Genomic DNA, 20,422 nt, shown 5'->3' with positions numbered 1-20,422 from the left:
TTGATGAAGGCAATGAAATATCTTACCAAATATTCGAACCCGTGACTGCTGGCTTCGCAGTCTCCCCTGTATAAAAAAAATAACGTGCCTGCGATGTACAGCAACAGCAACTTCATAACAAAGGAAAACAGCAAGAAAATGTGCATGTAAGGGATCTTATGTATGTGTGCGAGTTCAGGCTATATGGTAGAAACACAAGAGTGATGAAAGAAAATCTGCATTTGTCAATTACAGCATCTGAACAATGCTTCTCTGTGCACAACAATTCGCTTTGTAACCAAAACTTTCAGCTTACTTTCCGTGTCAAAGATGCTGACTGAACGCAAAGTTTAAAGGGCTGCCGGTGGCAACAAAGCACACTTTGTCGTAGCAACAAGTCAAAAAACGCACGAGCTGGGTGCCAAGAGAAACAATTCTGTCTGTCATTTTCAATTCACAGAATATGAAAAGATAAGCCATAAAAATTTGATTTTTATTCCATGCTCATTACTTAGATATGTTTTGCATTGCCATTGGGCTGACCATTACCGAGATTGCAACACCGTTATTAAACATTAATATTGGCTGTTCCACAAATGATAGCAAAATTATATATGGCCGAGATATTTACACATAAACAAGCTTCAATCACAAGAAATTTCATATTTTTACGACTGGTTTTCAAGAAGCTACACACAATTGAATCCGACTTACATAAAACACACACGAAAAACTACACTTTTACGAACATTTTTGTTTGAATAGAAAGTAGACAGAGCTAAAATTAATTTGTCTTGCTTTTTTCTAAAAGTAGACACTTGTAGCTTTCCAACGAGGTATATTTGACTTTTTTCCTCCCACGGAGTACAATTTTACAAGCACATAAACAAAGGGCTCAATATTTTTGTCACGGATAGTAGTTAGTTCATTGACCTGTGATCTTGGAAACCTTTTTAAGGAGATGAAAATTGTTTAAAACGTGTGTGGTACGATGGAATCAGATAAAATTTACTCTCAGAAAATCACTCTGCAGAGAATGCTACTTTGCGCAAGGGGGTCACATTTTTCTAAAGAAGTGGCCATGTCGATTCAAAAATAAGATACAAATCTTCATCAGAAGAGGGACCTCCTTTTCTGTTGAATTCTTCAAACTGAAATTTCCGAAACGAAATACTTACACAAACGAGACGAGACATGACAGACCAACTTGGTGGTACAATGTACTCCTGTACCTCACCCATAATTTCCATAACTTTGGTAGAGGGTGTTTGGAAAACTATACTTAAACCTATATATTAAGAGATTTTGAAAATAAAGATGGTACTGAGACAAGAGAAGTCTGTTTCCTCTCATATTTTGAGATGACACTGAAATAAATCTCTGCAAAATCAATCAAGTTTTTGCTTTAATGACACATTGTACGTTGTGAAACTTTGAGTGGTGACACAATGTACGTGTTGTTTATACTAAACATACTGTCCCACATGCACAGTGCTTTGGATATAGATGGTACTTATACAAGAGAAGTCTGTTTCCTCTCATATTTTGAGACGAGACTGAAATAAATCTCTGCCAAATCAATCAAGTTTTTGCTTTAATGACACATTGTATGTTGTGAAACTTTGAGTGGTGACACAATGTACGTGTTGCTTATACTAAACATACTGTCCCACATGCACAGTGCTTTGGATAAAGATGGTACTAAGACAAGAGAAGTCTGTTTCCTCTCATATTTTGAGACGAGACTGAAATAAATCTCTGCAAAATCAATCAAGTTTTTGCTTTAATGACACATTGTACGTTGTGAAACTTTGAGTGGTGACACAATGTACATGTTCCTTATACTAAACATACTGTCCCACATGCACAGTGCTTTGGATTCCACTTCGAACTGTAGATCCAGTCCCGATTAGCCTTCCTGAGCATGAAGTGAATCGAGAATAAGTTTTTATAACTTCTGAGTGGAAACCGAAACAAAAATAAGCACAAACAAGAACAAAAAAGGACTCTCCACACAGGAGACTAAATGAGGCTGTGACAATTCTCTACTCGTCTCATCGTGATATCATTCCTAGGTGAAATAAAATGTTTCCTAGACATTAAAATGGTGCAATTTGTGATTTTATCAGAGGCAGGACTTATTTTTACCTATATATTAGGTATACATAGGACATACATACATACAATTGGACATTAAGGGCATGAGGGAAGAATTACCACGTGGCCGTCCTCTCTGCGGCAGCTGGAGCACTGTTGCCAACTTAGTTCTTTTTGAGCCAGGTCTGGCTCTTTCGTGCACTTGTTTGGCTGTGAACTGGGGCGCACATCATCCTGCCCCACTATGGTGCCATCACTGGCTCCAGCTTACATAGACAACTTTTGCCATAAGTATATATTTTGCACGTGATATTGTTATATTTGCTGCGTCGCCCCACTCCCTCTTACCACCCCAGCTACTTTTCTTTATAGCGCCTTGGCTGACGTGAAGAAGGCATAATATTGTTATCTGGGAATACTTTATTTTCGATTTCATATGACCATCGGTGGATTATTGAGATCGGTGATGTTGCCAGATCTAGATGGTGAAAACTAAGAATAAATTACTGTCACTTTAAAGCTAAGGGTATTCACAGCGCCCCCCTCCCCCCTCCCTGCCCACCTAAAATTACCCTAGGAGTCCATTTATCCAGTTTCATAAATCTAGCTCCTTTAAAGTGTTTACTCCGTTTACGGTGAAATTCAGCTCTTTTATGCGCATCAGGTTTAGCAGCACTGCCAGGATGGCTGTAGAAGGCAAGGAGAAATGCATTGCGCTTATGGAAGTATTATTTTATTTATTCTCTTGGGAATATCAAACTTCCGATGGTATAAAAAAAGATGTCAACAAAAAAAAGGACAGACTGAAGTAGTAATTGACAGGCGGAAAAGTCTAAACTTCCATTTGATTAGCCATAACTTGAAGTTGAAGTTGATTACACATAAGGAATACATGGGTTTCTGAAAATTCTTATTCATCATGTTTTTCAAACATCGTATCTAGCTTAATAATCAACTTTAAAAAGTGCTTTCACTTGCAACATGTGGAGAAATTCTTACTCTAGTCAACACCGGCTATATTCCTGGGTAGCATTGCCCATTCGGACGATATTGAAATAAATGCACAACTGGTGAGAAATTGTCACTCTTCCCCTCAATTGCTTAAAATCTATTTTTGATATTGAATGGAACACAAGCATAATGCCATTTTAAGTTAAACCCTAAAGCAGGGGTTCCCAAACTTTTTCGTTTAACAGCGTCCTTAGTGTTTCAAGATTTTTCCGCAGCACCCAAGTCAGAATGTAGGCCTATCTAACACTTGCAACGTTCAGTTAATGTGGTTAGGTTGCTTGCCTTAATTTAAAAAATAAACACATGTTTCAAATTCAGAAACATTTTATGTGTAAAAAGTCCTAAATAAGTATATATTTGTATTCATGCAATGGTTCGATTTTAAAACCATGTGTAGACTAACAAGTAAATTTCATTTCAGTGAAAACATTGGAACATTTTGGGGTGCCCCTATAAGCCAGCCACGGCTCCCCAGGGCTCCATGGTGCACACTTTGGGAATCACTGCCTAACGTCAAACTGTAGACATTAGTCAGATGAATGCACGAGATAAGTTAGACTTACTGCAGGTTCTATGGCTCTCCAGATGGTTTGTCAAGGGCACTGTGATACTTAGACTTGATCCAATTTCTTGCAATTTTTTCTGCCTGAAAGCAATGTACTGGGGGTCTAAGGAAAGGAGAAGTAGAAACTTCTAAATGATTTCTCTAATCAGTTAAGGTTAGGTTTATTTTTCATTGGGCTCTAGAGATTGGTAGATTTGGGATTGGATTCACAAGGTCATTGGAGTGAGGTGGGAATGTTTGATTGATTGATTTGATTTATTTTACTTCGCATTTCTGCCACTTTTGGTTAATCGCGAAAATGAGGATGAGTGATCATGTGATGAAATTGATGGATACTCACAAATATCATCCATGCCCAGGCCAGGATTCGAACCCGGGGGCATCATAGAGCACTATGCTAACCACTCCACCATGGAGGCCAGCGAGGTGGGAATGTGTTTTGGATTTTCTTTGTATGCGAAAATCTTTAACTGTGACGTGCACATGCTTTTGCTTACATTAAAGTTCACTTTTTCACTTAAACAAGGAATTGACAAGTCACCCTAAAACCTTTTTGTATGTAGTGGTATTAAATATGAAAAGAAACCTTGGCCAGCTCTTCATAGTCTCCATTAAAAATTTAAAAATAAAAAAAACTCTCAAGCGTTTGACTTTCCTTGTTTGCTCTGAAATCTGAAGGATTTCGCTTTTGTACATGTATAGATAGTACCTTCAGTGCTTGAAGAGTGTCATTAAGTACAGATAATTATATTGCAAAGAAATGCTTTTCTCAAATGTTTTACAAATATTCCAAAGTTAGACCTCTTATGAGTTGATCGGGAACCATCTCACTCAGTATTTTTTTTTTTTTTTTTTAATTTCTTCTTTAACACAAGAGCCTGTAACTGTCTGAGAAAATAATGAATATATGTCTTCAAAAAGGTATTGGATGTGGTACACATTTGCCATAAATTGTTAATAGATATTTTTATGCATAGCTATGGGACTTTAAAATTAGAATGAACTGAAATGAAGTGGAACTCTGTAAGTATGATATATTCAATAGTGTGTTTTCTATATCGAGTGGGTGGGAGATGATTATTCGTGGTTGGGATGGGTTTCACATTTCAAACTCCTGATTTTCCATTCCGTTAAATTCAAAATGAGCCCAAAACAAGGTCCAGAACTTTATATGTCTCAGAATTGTTATCTGGTCTTAAAATCTGTTTTCAAAATAGCCATAAATTCTAAGAAAATCAAAGAAATATAACTTATTTATGCAAATTTTGCATTAAAAAACAGGAAATTCATGTGCGCTGTTCTAAAATAGGTACCTGTGAAGTAGTATGTATATATGTATGTGTATATATTACATACATACATATGGTTAGCACATCACGCTGCGATGCCAAGGGTCCATTTTCGAATCCTGCTTGGGCTTAGTTGTTTGTGAATGTCCATTCATCAATTTAATCATTTCATCACTCATCCCCATCTTCGCAAATTAGCGAAGAGGCACAAAACGCGAAGTAAAATAAACTAAATCAACCAATTAACCAATATACATACATACATATGGGAGGCTGAATTTTGTACCCCCCTCCCCACCAATGGAAAACTCCTGCGCTACTGTCACAATGGGTCATTCCTTACTCCCCAAGAGTAAGCAAATGCTCATCAAGGTTATGAGCGGTGCAATGTTCTTTGTAACACACGATCATTAATCAACATGATAAAATCTCTTATTAACCCCTTAGATGAGCAAGTTCAGTAACTGTGGAAATGGTAAATAATGTTCATCACATAACCCCAACAGTAACTAATGTTAATGTCTGTGGAAAAGGGGTGAGGGCTGAGGTGGATTTGTAAGAATATGTGAATTCTTTTCATTATCATCCTGATTGATTTTAGATCAACTGCTTGTAGTCAATGAGACATTGAGAGGGGAATATCCTTTTCATTTTTAGCTAAAGCCTATCAGGTTCATCAAAGCTGTATTGTTTGTTTTAGATGTCTCGGGGAGAAATTGCTTTGTTTCAGACTTCAACTAGGAGGGGGAGGAGGAGTGAATGCCTCTTTTTTGTATGCCAAAGGGTGCCAGTTCTTCTTATGTTATGTAATGGTCTATTGTTGTTAGTTTTGAACAATGACAGGGGGGGACTTATTTTCAGATGTTATGGGAGAGGTAGGGTTACTTCTATTTACACTTACATTGATTGACCATTTATTGCTAATTTCAATTGTTTGATTTTAACAAATGTCGAAAGGGGATGGGTTGGTATTTGCTCTCACATTAATGATTTATGTTAGTTTTATAAGTCTCAGGAGGATCTTAGTGAATACTGATAGTTTCTTTTTTGTTTTTACAATTGTGAAGTACTATATATTTCCCTCTTTCAGTTTTTCTCCAGCTCCTTTGAAAGTTGCAATGAAATTTGAAATGAAGTCCAGGATAACTAGAATAGAATCTCTGAGTCATGAAATAAAATATACTATAGAAGATACTGAAAATGTAAGTTATATTATTGCTGTTACTACTTGGATACTTTTTAATAGTAAGAGATTGTTAGTGAATAACGAAAAGATTTAAATTAAGAAATGTTAGGTTTAAGCGAATATACTATTAAGAAAATAAACAAATTATGCATTAGTTTGTTCATGGCATTATAGAATGTATATGTTGTAATAATCTTTGTATATTATACACAAAACCATTTACTAACCTATAGCTTAAAGCTCAACATTTTTTACATTGAAAGATAGAAATTAAAAAGAGATAGAAAGACAGAAATTTATTTGGAAAATTACTATTACTAAAATTCATAAGGATTTCTCATGGTAAAAATCTTGTATCTACCTTTATCTAATTTGTTTTGCCTTATAATTTGCAGGCTTGACCAGGACTCCAATTTGGATCTCTGGCATACTGTGCCATTGCTTTACCAACTGAGCTAACCGATCCAGCCCTGGTTTCACCTAATTTTTATTGCTGCTTCTGTACCAGTGTGGCATTATGAAAAATCGGACAAAACCAAGGCTGGATTGTTTAGCTCAGTTGGTTTAGCCCTTATGGACATCACAATGGATGAAAGTGAATGAAAAAATGTAGTATGTAGCAGAGGCACATTTCCACAACCATGCAAAGCTTCGTTGAAGATAGGCTGATACTTCTTCTGGAAAAAATTGTAACAATGTATAAGAGCAGCAGTGTTGCCAACTTATAGAAACAATTTACAGAATTTCGCTTCTATCGTTGCCCCTATGGATGCTGGATGGACCAAATTGTCAGGGAAGCACTACAAGAGACCACTCTTTGCGGATACATAATGCACGTATCTCAATTTTGAAAAGAAAAACTGAAATTGCGCAACATTTGTTAAAGTTGTAATTTCCAGGAATTTTTAAAATTGCATATTTTCCCTGGATGCATGGTGTGAAAGTGTTCTTTTGTTTTCATTATTGCATGAAAAGTGAAATATGTCAGCAAAATCAGTGGTTGAGGAGTTATAGCCCATTTTGTACGATAAATCCCATAATACTTGAGGGAAGCAATGGACGTTGCATGTTGATAATAGTAACAATGGATATATTGTTTTGTAATTCAAGTATGTCATACCTTCATATGTATACAAACAAACATAAAATTGAGAACTGAAATGTTGGTGTGTAGATTTCAAGAAATCTCACATCAATTGCTGCTACATGGAGCTGGGAAGCTGGCTTCCCAGCTGTCTGGAATGGGTTTGAGTATGTATGGGAAGCCAGCTTCCCATCTGGCAACTAAATGTTAAACCAGCAACATGTTCTTGTCTCTTGGAAGGGGAGGAAGTGTGATTAGGCAATATTGCAAATTGTGAGGGATTCCACCCCAGAACCCATCTGGCATTGTCTCTGATCACCTCTTTAATAATGAAAACATCATCAATAGTTTATTTTCTTAAGGCCAGTCTATGCAACACAACACACTATAAATTTCTAATGACCTATGTTTAACTTCAAAGGCTTTTATCACTAAAATAGTGTCTAGTGGACAAATTCGATTGCAATTTTGGGTTCAATATTACAAATTCTATAAAGATAACCCAACATTTTTCTGGGGAGGAATTTCATGCCAACCAATGTACGTACTATCTTAAAGGCTCACAAGATGTTCGAAGCTACAGCATCCCTTGCTGCAGAGACCACTGATATGGATAAAGATTTCGTTGTTCTTATCAGCACAGAGAATCCCCATACACCTAGAATTTGTTTGGAGGTAAGTGTAGAAATAAATAAGGTTATTTTTTTCATTAGAAGTTATCTAAAATAACACATTTCTTATTTAGCTATGATATCTTTTATTAGGTTATTCTCTTGAAAAGAAATTTCATAGTTCAGTACTTCACAAACTTACTCAGGATATATGCAGGAATTGTGCTTGATTTTTCTTTACAAATGTAGAAATTAATTGTTAATAATTATTTAATGAGATACAATTTAAGTTTGAACCTACAGACTGGTTACATTTGAAATAATCAAGGGTGTTCATATTTCTTGCTTAAAACAATTTGCAAGTATCAAGATTAAAATTCATGTGTGAGCACTTGAACCACCTTAAACCTTAATTTCTTAAAGGTTCAATTGCAAATTTATTATTGGGACATAATGTTCCTACAAAAAAATGTAGTCATTTATACAGCTGTTGCAATCTTAGAAAAGAAGTGTTATTTTAAAAATTGTCCTGTCTTTTGTCATTCAATTTTGCTACAAAGTTTGGCAAATTTACAACATTTTAGCAAAACTTCAGCCCCTGGATCAAGTTGGCTGGCATAGGTGGTTAAATTCAAACTGATACCTTGTAATACTTGTACTACTACAGGCAAGAATATTTATTCTGATACAGTTCCTGCCACTGCATGATCTGTCATCTGAGAGTTGTTGTTGCCAAACATAGTTTGGTGCAAACATGGTGACTAACTATATCTTCACTATTCAGCATCTGATGTACATATGTCTTTCGTGCTCAGGGACGTCGGAACCGGGGGCAACTTGCCCCCCCCCCCCCCCCTTCCCCGATCGCATGCTAAAAATTAGACTATATTTTTTCCAACTTATGTATCGTTTAAAAAAAGTGGAAAAATATTTTTGCACTAGTTAAATGAAGGGGGACTCAGTTTTCGCTATCAGCAAGAAGTACATGCAGATCAGTGGCGATTTCTCTGGGTGTGTAAGTCGTGTGTCAACGCCCAAAGGAAAATGAAATAAAGAAGAAAGTATCTGTACTTTTATAAATTACGATTTTTGTCAGTTTCGAACGCCCGGTAGTTTGCGAACGTGGCGCAGTGCGCAGTGGTTGTCAGGTAGGCAAATCGGTCCGGGACGACAGGACATTGGTGAGGAAATCCAACGTCTTACCACTGGCAAAACATAGAATGAACGCGCATGCGCACCCTGCCACCCACCACCATGGTTAGCTTCTCAAGGCATTGTATTTGAGCCCAACGATTTGGCTTTCATTAATCCCACGTTCCATGTTGTTTTGCTTGTGATTGTTGTGCATTTTTTTTAAACGTGTGTGTGAAGTGATGTGATTATTTTTAAGATGGAGAATAGTGAAAGTGTTGTGCAAAAGTATGTAAACAATTCCTTTTCTTCGCTTACGTATTCAGAGATGAAACAAGTGATTGACAATGGTCGACCATGTCCGAATCTCACGATGCCAACATGTGTTAAAGGAAAAAGTGATGCTGGAAAAGGTTTTGAGAGACATTTTCGAAAAGAACTCTATGAAATTTAAGACTGGCTTTGCGGGTGTGATGTGGTGAATAAATTTTACTGTTGGACATGTTTATTATTCTCGACTAAAAAAAGTGTTTGGAATTATCAAGGGTATGCGGATTTGAATCATCTCAATACTGCAGTGAAAGACACACAGTCTGAATTGCATCTTTCTAGTTTCTTTAAATTTAGTAGTGTTGTTGCCACCCCTACTAGAATTGACGTTCTTTTGGATACTCAACGAAAAGCTGAAATAGAGCTACACAATGAAAAAGTAAAAAAGAACAGGGAAATATTAAAGAGGTTGATTAACGCCGTCTGCTATTTAGCAAAGCAAGAACTGCCAATCGAGGCCATGAGGAAAATACAGCATCTCTAAATAAGGGCAATTACATGGAATTCCTTATTGGAAATGCCGAGTTTGATCTCGCATTAAAATAACATTTACTAAATTCTATGGTTTTTCGCGGTACTTCGGCAGGCATTCAAAATGATTTAATAAATTCAGTTTTGGGTGTTCTGAGAGATGAAATCTACAATGAAATTCAAAACACAGACTTTGTGGCTATCATGGTCGATGAAACATCAGACATTAGCAATAAATCTCAGGTGTCAAAAGTGTTACGTTTTTTTTTTCGGCCTCACAGAAAAAAGTCATTGAAAGATTTCTTGGATTTCATGACATGAGCGCCGATAAAACTGCAGGAGCTCTTTTTAGTCACGTGACTGAAATAATGGATAAATATAATTATGGGGAAAAATTCATTGAGGACTAAAAGTGGTAAATGTTGTAAGTGCCAAAAGCAAAAGTGTTGGGAAACCACATCGTTCTGCACATCAGCCCGTAAGAACATGCACACTAGTAACCTCTTTACACGCCCTTTGAACTACTTCGAGGTGCTACCAGCCACATTTCACATTTACCACATTATAAAGCATGGCACATTGCACAGTTTAACGTGGAAAACTGTGTTTGAATTATTGTGGCACTTACAGCATTTACTAATTTTAATCTTCAATTTTCCAGACATACGATGGATCTTCGGTAATGAGTGACCATTTGAATTATATTTGAAATGACGTATTTACTTCATTTAAAATAATTTATGTAATTTAATGTTTTTCTAAATATTTCTAAATTTACACCAAAATGTTCGGAGAAAATTTGTAATATTTGTTCACAGAAATGAGAGGGGGAGGTGTTAACATTCCTTCTTTGCCAACGCCTTAAGTTCAGGGTCAGGAGACACCACTGATGCAGATAAGAATTGCATCCACGTCTCTGCAAATCAAGTGTAAGGTAGAATTATCCCCTTAGGATTTCGCCGCTTCTACTAAATCTACTAGAAGGAAATAGTAACAGACTCCAGTCTGGAGATAGGCAATAGAGGGGGTGATGTGACTCTATTAATTGAAAAATGCGTCCATAGCACCAACTTTAGGCCACCCCCTAAATTCCTCAAGAAGTATACATTATGCATAGAAAGAAAATATTGTTGTCAATCTTGACCTCCCATTGAAGTTGGCGCCTCTGATTGAGTCAATTAATGAAAAGCCGGTCGAAAGAACTTGTCCCTCAGAACATTGTTGCCACATAGACACTATGTTTAATTTTAATGTCAGTGAACCTCGATATTATTAGTCATAATTGTAATGATGCCATTTCTTTTGGATATAGGCCTACCACAGAGCATACATTGCTTAGACTTTTTCATGAAATGAGATCTGCATTTTATAGATCGTAGAGATCGAAATATGCTTTAGGATTGGGGGGGGGGGGGCGGTCGCCCAGGGCACTGCCTCTTACCGAGTTTGTGGGGCCCTTTAAAGTGTTTAACATCTAAAGAAAAATTAACTGCTTTGTCACGCTACAACTAAGAAACAAGAATAACATCTAACATATAAAAGGCGTGAACAATGTGCAATTTTACTTAGGTCTTATTTGAATATGAAAAATATTGGGGACCCTTGAAAATATTTTTTGGAAGTTACATTTTAAATACCACACGTAAAATGAGCATTACTGGTAGAATCTCATGAATTACCAAGTTTGATTGTTTATTGTGTGGCAATAAGGAACAGACTGACTGAGCAACTGAATCTTCCTACGGGATTCATAACTGTAGACAATTTACACGCTACAAGATTTTGACAACTGGCGTATAAAGATATAAGCTTAGGGTTTTTTCGTATTGATGACCAGCTGCTGACAATTATAATACTTTGCATTTTGATGAGGACCCACATGTCAAGTTACTCGGGGCCCCTCTGGCTGAGCCAGTACACCCCCCTGCTTATTATCCAAGATGTCTTATGTAACTGGAAACTCACTCGACCACATCCCACATATTAGAAAATAATAATGAACACTGGGCCATGAAGTTAACTCGTACGATACAACTGTGCTGATACGTATATTCTAAGTTCACTGATAGAAAAAAAAAATGAGGGAATTCTTGTATCCAGTGTTCACCTCAAAGAATTTTCAGTTCGAATTGTATCACTGTTGAGTCACATCTATTTGATAAAATCATTTTTTTTTTAAATAAGCGACACTATATGTTACATTTCTGGGATTATACAAAATTTCAGGAACACAGAGAGAACATTGCAGGGCCCCCTTGCAATGCGGGGGTTGCGGGGGCGGCTGCTACGCCACTGTCTCAATACCATCATGCCTCACTGCATGCGAAGATCTATTATCGAGTCAAGCCAGGAACCGGTGTGCAATCACAGCGCAGAATGGTTATTTTGACAAAATCCTGTTTCCCTACTGGCTGCTTTGGGGAGGGGGAATTTTAATATGGTCACATCTTGCCCAAGCGGTGGGCGTAATTTGTTGTTTGACTGCGAGTTCCTTCCTAGGGAAGCACAGCAACAGAGGTTCACTGCCATAAATGTGGTTACCATGCTGGAAATTTGTGGTAATTATCGTAAGACATTATATGTTAATTTTCTTGTATTAAGCGCTGTTTAATGGAATTATAACTAATAAAATAGTCCATAATAAAGGCATCTGGGCCTCCTCTTATCTATTATCAGGCTTCGTCACTGTGGATATTCATATATTATGTAAAAATATATATGGAGGGGAGATATTGTAAAAATTGTAAAAACTGGTTGATGGATTTGAAAAAAACTGCCCCCCACTCCAAACAAATAAGTTCCGACATCTCTGTTCATGTTGGTTGCCCTTCTTTCCCCTTGGCTGTGATTGTGGAAACTAAGTGTTCAAATTACCCTGATAGAGGGAATGGCCTGGAGTGAAGAAATAATGTGATGTGTCCTGTGCTCATTCAAGTGGAGGGAAGAATTCACGTGACTACTTCGAAGGTCTGCTATCAGTTGATGAAACACTTTGGCAGGATACACATGTATATTCTGGAATATAGAATCTTCAATATGAATATGTCAGTATTTTTTCCATTTTAAGAGGCAGTAAGGAGAGAATGTTAGCAATAGGGTACAGATTAACCACTACTCTTTTGTTATTGGGCAGTCTGATTTTTTTTACCAATTTGATATGTATAAATAGCCTTTAATTTAATGCAAGATAGTGTCATTTTGGTGTTATTTCTATGGATATAAAAGCATAATTCATAACTCTGGTTTTGTGAGGCAACTTAAAAATTCAGATTATGTTTTCTATGGCAAAAACCATTGACATCACTTGGCTTCATACATTAAATAAGAAACACTAAGTTGCTAACCAAGGCAGTTTATTAAGATATAAAAACACTTAACATGTAAGGTTTCAACCCTGTATCAGGGTCTTCCTCAGACAGAGAACTAAACTAAAATGATGAAATATACTACACACAGAAAGATTACATACACATAGCAGGGTCACTAGCCACAAAAAAACAAATCAAGTTGACAGTCCTTAACTTGGAAGATTTCTCCAAAGGAATTAAGCATATCACCTCTTGACAGTTGACTAATGGGTCTACAACACTGACAGGTGATTGACAGGTCAAGATTAGCAAGAGTCTGGAATCACCTGTTTACCATTTCCCCACCCCTCCTGCCTTTTTGGATATGGATGAATACCTCCTCCTCTGGTCTTCTTCTTTTCTCTTCTCTTTCTTCCTTGTTCATTCTTCTTCTTTTTTCCCTCCTTCCTTTTCTTCATCCTTTCAACTTTCTCTAACACACTCTTCCATTCCTTGTTTATCTTGAGTCCTCCATTCCAATTCATGATATCTTCTCCTTTCTTTTCTATTTCTTTGGCCTCCTTCCATTTTCTCACTAGTTCTCTCTTCTCTTTTCCTATTCTCCTAGCCGAATTCCATTCTACTTCATGTCCCGTTTCTCTAGTGTGTTTGAATATCAACATTCCTGTCTCTCTTCAATCTCACATCATCCATGTGTTGCTTTAACCTGTCTTTCAGTCTCTTCTTAGTTTCCCCTATATATACACTTTCACACCCTCTGCACTTCACCTCATAGATAACCCCTTCCTTTTTTTCCTCTCTCTTTTCTTCCTTCTTCTTGCTGGCTATACTTAAAACAGTGCATCCTCCCTTCCTGTAAGTTCTTATACCCATTTTCCTCAGCACTTTGCATATCTTCTCTGTGGCATCTCCCATACAACTTATACAAAACCATCTCTCTTTTTCATTTTCTTCCTTCCTTTCCGGTCCTCTCTCTTTTATTTCTTTCGTTCTTCTGCTGATGCTGTGTCTGTCTTTCTTTTCATAGCCATTCTCTTCCAGTTGTTCCCACAGGCTATTAATCTTGACTTCTTCTTCCCTTTTCTCTGTGCATATCTTCTTTATCCGGTCGTCCATGTTCCTTATAAAATTACGTTTTGTTGCATCACCCACATCACTTCTTTTGTGGCAGAACACTCCTTCCGAACACTTCTTTTGATGTCATGTAGCCACAATCCCCATTCCTCTCTTCTTTTTCATTTTAATATCCAAGAAATTTAATGTCCCTTCCTGTTCCGTTTCGAGCTCAAGGAATATGTATTCCTGCTCTCTCATCTTCTATATCTTTAACTAGCTTACCCAACTGCCTCTTCGTTCCCTTCCATTTCCCAAAACAATAATCCACATATCTACAAAACAGAATTAACTTATCTCCTCCTTTCACTATCACTTCCTTCTCCCATTCATTCATAACTAATTCCATCAGCACAGGGCTCAAGCAAGAGCCTATATTCAGACCTTCACTAATCTTGATGATTTTACTCCCCACTCTGCTGTAGCCACTGTTCCAAATGGTTTCCAGCGCTTGCACCACTCTCTCACTATCCCATTCCCCTATAATGTTTTTCCCCATTTTCTTTCTCACTATATTCACTATGTGTCCCCTTTTGATGCTCGGGAACATGCTTCTCACGTCTAGGCTAAACATTGCGGTTTTATCCCCAGACTCCTTCAGACCTTTTATAAGGTCCACCAACTGCTCACTGTTTTTCACGGCTCTGCTTTCTTGTTCTCTCACTAACACTTCAATTACCTTTTTTAACTTCTTCTCCAATGGTTACAAAATATTGTCCCTGCAATCCATCACTGGTCTCAACTTTATCTCCTCTTTATGTATTTTGGGAAAATCTTTTAAACTGGCTAGTGACAATTCTATGTGTATGTAAACTTTCTGTGTGTAGTATATTTGAAGACAAAAATTGGTAAATGCTGTAAGTGCCACAATAATTCAAACACCGTTTTCCATGTTAAACTGTGAAATGTGCCATGCTTTATAATGTGGTAAATGTGAAATGTGGCTGGTAGCCCTCTAAGTAGTTCAAAGGGCATGTAAAGAGGTCACTAGTGTGCACGTTCTACAGGCTGATGTGCGGAACGATGCGATTTCCCAACACTTTCGCTTTTGGCACTTACACATTTACCACTTTTAGTCCTCATTTCATCATTTTAGTTTAGTTCTTCATCTGAGAAAGATCCTGATACAGGGTTGAAACGTTACATGTTAATTGTTTTTATATCTTAATAAACTGCCTTGCTCAGCAACTTAGTGTTTTTTAATATGGAAACAAGGCTTAATTATATTACAATTAAATAAGGAGGTGAATGATCCATTCAAGATCTTTGTTGAACATTTTCATATCAGATCGGTAGAATATCACTTGCTGGTAGCTTTATATTACAACCTTATTGATGCTAGCTAAAACTTGAGATAGTTACAATTCCTAGGAAATATGTTTCAATTTTCATTGAAAGAAATATACCACTAGAGACTCACCACATCGCATAGCACGGTGACGTGATGCAACAGCAGCAGATGTCTAGGTAACTGTACTGATTGTCTTGTCAGATATGGCAAGTGGCTCGCGACAGATCAGTGCACACAGAACAGTACATTTTGCGTAAGGTGGTCATGTGAGAGAGGTTAAGTGCAGCATGTTGCAGTTGGAGCAGCAAATGAGCATCAAGTTTGGCCAAAACTAGGCAAGTCTGCTACTGAAATCTTGCATATAATTCAGTAGGTGCATGATGATGAAGCCATGCCCTGCTCTTGCATCTTTGAGTTGCACCTGTGTTTCGCAGAAGGGATGCATTGTTGAAGACAATGCATGCTGACTAGCTACAATGAGAATGGACCATTCATGGTATTGCAGCAGTAGCAGGCTGTCAGCCAATGTAACTATCACACTATTCTGAAAGAATACTTGTCGTTCTGCACTTGTTAGCAGATGACCAATTTCAAGACAGGATGACCATTTGTGGAGACTTGAGTAACAACGTGGACAAGGATGCGACATTTCTGCACTTACTCATAACAGGTGATGAAACTTGATGTTTCCTGTAAAGATCTGCAATTGATCCAGCAATCAGCAACTTGGAAATCACCATTATTCCTATATAGCAAAAGATGCCACCAAAGTCTTGCTGCAGGGACCTACTGTTAGAAGTTTCTACAAGTATCTTGCACTGTGGTGGAATAACACAATACATTGCTCTGTTCTTGTGTAAACTGAACTGGCTCAAAAATGCATGACAGACTTGCTACATCCTTCAAATTCCCCCAAACCTGGCACCTTGTGGTTTTACCTTTTGAGATATATGAAAGAATATCTGCTAATGTTTCCAACCAGCCAAGGAAGTCATCACCGCATCAGTGCTGGTCTTATGTAGGGTTCCACAGAATGCTTTCTAAGAGTGTTTCCAGCAATTGCATCGATGCTGGCAAAGTGCATAATGGATGAGATACATTACTTAGAAAATGCTTGTACATATAATAATTATTATTGTTCTACAGCATTGGTGTCACCAGAAATTTTTCATAGGGTGGGCTCAAGGGTGAAGGTGGAGCGACGTTTGGTGAAGGTCCTCCCCTCCTGTCAATGCATTGTGCTGTATTGGAGCATTCTTGTTCATGCTTAAATTCATACCTATAATGCAATTATTACAAACATTTTGTATGCAATTTTTGTTAGTGTTAAAAAATTTGACATATAAATTCCTTGTATTTTGTATAAAAAGAAAAAAAGGAATATTATAAAAATTAAATCGAAATACTCTAAAGAAAAGCTACTTTATGCTTTTACAAGGCAATCGAAGCTTGTAAACGACCAACGCAATGATGGGAAAAATCATTGTCAACTGATAATATTAAAAAATGATATAATTTACCAAAAATCATTTAGTCATAGTTACTGGAATAGTTAGTAGAATTCTGGAATAACCAACCATTTTAATAAAATTTATTGAACAATTTTTTCTTAGTTTTGTAGGTTTTCTCATTGTTTTTATGTGTTAAAAGTTTAATTTGATCATTTTGATGCCCTCAGAAGACTGCTCCCAGCGCGGTTCAAGTTCTTCACTAAATGTATTTTCGATTAATTTTGCAATGATTTTGAACAATTTGTTTTGAATAGAAGGGAGGAAATATTTTACATTTTGTCTACTTTCGTCTTAAAGTCTTCTTCTCAAGAAGGGTTGGTTTTTGAGAAAAGGTCAAGCAATTCAAGGAAATTTCCTTTATTAGAACTTTTATCGGATTTGTGATGCCCTCTTTGCGCTATTCCCTGAAGAGCAGTGTATCGTAGGTGTCAGTTCTTCTTATGTTATGTAATGATCTTTTGTTAGTTTTGAACAATGATGAGGGGGGAGGTTAATTGCAGGTGTTAAGGGAAATTAAGGGTTACTGCTATTTACACTTACATTGATTGACCATTTATTATTACTTTCAATTGTTTGATTTTAGCAGATGTCGAAAGGGGAGGGGTTGGTATTTGCTCTTACATTAATGATTTATGTTAGTTGTATAAGTCTCAGGAGGATCTTAGTGAATACTGATAGTTTCTTTTTTGTTTTTACAATTGACTATAATTTTTGCCAAATATTCTGTTTCTTTTACTTGAGATCCATGCACTTAACTTACTAGACTACAACGTGACACTTCTTCACCTTATTCTTTCAATTTAATGTAGGACTCCCACGATATCTGAGCAGCTTTATGAGCCTAACTGTTGTCATGTCTTCGAAAACCAGAATCTTTATCCAGAGCTCGTTTCCAGTTATTAAAGCCAATTTTTGCGAATGTGACTATCCCATGTTTGCTTTCAGTTACAAAGAATCTATGTGGGAAAGAACTGTGTGATAATACAATAATTTTCTAAAACTTCTCTGGTTTAGAAACTCGAAAAACTAATGTCAATGGAAAGAAAAGGCTGAATCAGCTTAAACGCTGTATTCGAACCATTTAAAAGAGTTATACCAATCAACCTGGAAACTTCTCTTTACATTGCTAATTGTTTTCTCTGAGGAGAATGCGTTAATACAGGCTGTTGTGGAACTTCATTTGGAGTTTCGGCAATATCACTGGGAAGAGTTTGAAACAGCAGAATCACTTACCGATCAGTTCCCCTTCGATTGTGTCTTCTGATTGAATGACTTTGAACTTCAACTTCAACTGGTAAAATAACTTCAAATTCCTCTACACTGCCATCAGAATGACTTTTATGGATGGCATTATTAAGTTTAGACTTTTTAGTATCTTCTCTAAAATAATGGGATATACTAACGTTTACCCAACATTAATGTCTTCTTAATCTGCTTGCACTATCCCACACTGTCATCTTCACACAGACGCAATCAAAATAGAGCGTTGATTTACACACAAATTTTCTCCAAATAGAAGCAAAAAATATATATATGGGTATAATGTGTAAACCCACACCAGCATGTAATGAACTCCGCCAACTTCTCGCACATACTACAATTGAAACGTTGTGAATGAACCACGGCCACCACGGCTGTTCAAATTGACTTGATCAATTGTAAATGAAGTCCAGCAAAGGAAAATACATTTTCAAGGACACCACTGCTCCAAGAAACACAAGAGAACAAAACAACAATCGTCAAGAATGGAAACCGATAGACAAAAAACACTGGGGCATCTCCTAACCGAGGAAGAATGACGTTTTGTTTACATGTTTATATATCGCACGTTAATAAAAGGAAACAAACTGATATGGAGAATCTTATATATATTTCTTTACCAGCTTATTACTTTGCGTTATCAAAAAATATATATCATGTATTTATTCTATTTGGGTAGGCAGACGCCCCTGTTCTACAGTCATGTGGTATGCGTTCACATTCGGCTTAGTCGTTGAACTTTTTTGATTGTAGTGGTATTACTTCTAATCATTATTTGTATGGTGGGCCCTCAATTATATGTTCCCAGGGGGTTGGAACAGTGGTAGCCCATGTGAAGACAATAATAAAATTAGAATTTGACAGGGTAATGAGAGGAAATTCACTTGCTGGATACTATTTATAGAGTAATGTACATAAGGATTTTGTAGATATCAGAATCACTTTTCGTCAGTAGCATGCGGTGACCATTTAGATAGCCGAAGCACTGAATATATATATTTTTTAAGTAAACAATAGTAAATCAAGGGGCAGGCTCACAGTTTCTATTCTATTTTCCCCAAAAGCAGCTAGAGCTACAGACGATCATAGATGGTTAACAGGCAGTCCGTGTTCGGCTATTGACTTCACTAAATTTCCCAAATGCGTGTACCCAGTTTTGGTCTAAGAAGTATTTCGATCCTTTCCAAACAAAAGACAATACCAGAAAAACATAGCATTTAGCTCAGCGCTACCGGCTAGTCAGTCACATTTGGTACATATTACACTGAAAATGTATAGTGAATTTACTGGTCTTTTGAACATAGTTCAGTAGGTCTGGTGTTGGCCGTCCATTTTTAATTATCACATTTTTTTCTGACAAAGAACAGGCAGAAAATGGATTGGACAAAATCTCTTTTATAGTACACATTGTTCTATATTACTAGATACCTGGTACCTTCACATTCAGCAAACCAAACCCGTAAACTGAGGAAAACCGAAAACAATACGAATTGAAACACTCCGATGCACTCCCTGTCTCTGTATAGAGCAAACTAATTCCCTGTCCGATGTTAGCTTCGTTTGCAGCAGAAATACAAGCACATGGCCCATGACCTTGAGGTGCATGTGCAACTGCTGCCACTGCTGAACTGATGCGAGAGGAAGATTGCTTCAGCTCAACCTCAGTGCAGGCCTGCAGTTGCTGGTATTTGTTCTATGTGTAGTGAAGAAATGGAATGGTTTTATCTAGATATTATTGAATAATCGTGTGATTATAATGACATACCGGTAATATAGTGTTACGTTATTGCATATTGCATTCCCAAGCAATGCTTCGGTAGCTTACATTGTATGTATGCCACTGCTTTTCGTGAAAGTACATTAATCTTGTAATCATTTGTAATGGTGTTTATTAGGCTCTAAGAAAGGAAACAGAGTACATGTATACATATGGGGTGAAGCTCATATGAAAGGAAATGTAATATGTAAATTGTAAACACACTTTAATTTCTCTTGATTTTAAATTCAATAATTATTATAGGCAAAAATATCAAACATTTTGTATAGAATAATAAGAAAATACTAATCATGTTAAATCATAAATACTTTCATTTTCATTAAACTGTAAATAAACATGGCAGCTGATATTTTGCAAACTATCATTTAAAAAAATGCCAAAATTCAGCTACAAAAACTATAAAAAATA

General features: G+C 36.8%; 1 protein-coding gene across 1 annotated transcript in view; it reads left to right on the top strand.

The window, feature by feature from the left end:
- LOC145985501 (von Willebrand factor A domain-containing protein 5A-like) overlaps positions 1-20,422 on the top strand; it is a 52,354-nt gene that overhangs the window by 2,432 nt on the left and 29,500 nt on the right. The window contains exons 3-4 of the mRNA XM_083119569.1: positions 6,032-6,143; positions 7,770-7,886. Of these exons, the coding sequence (XP_082975695.1) occupies positions 6,032-6,143; positions 7,770-7,886 (229 nt within the window). The remainder of the gene's footprint in view (positions 1-6,031; positions 6,144-7,769; positions 7,887-20,422) is intronic.

The sequence above is a fragment of the Lepisma saccharinum genome, chromosome 3 (genome assembly GCF_977018435.1).
Source record: "Lepisma saccharinum chromosome 3, izLepSacc3.1, whole genome shotgun sequence".
NCBI lineage: Eukaryota > Metazoa > Arthropoda > Insecta > Zygentoma > Lepismatidae > Lepisma > Lepisma saccharinum.
Note: the sequence above shows the minus strand (reverse complement) of the source record. Positions and strands in the feature narration are given on the sequence as shown.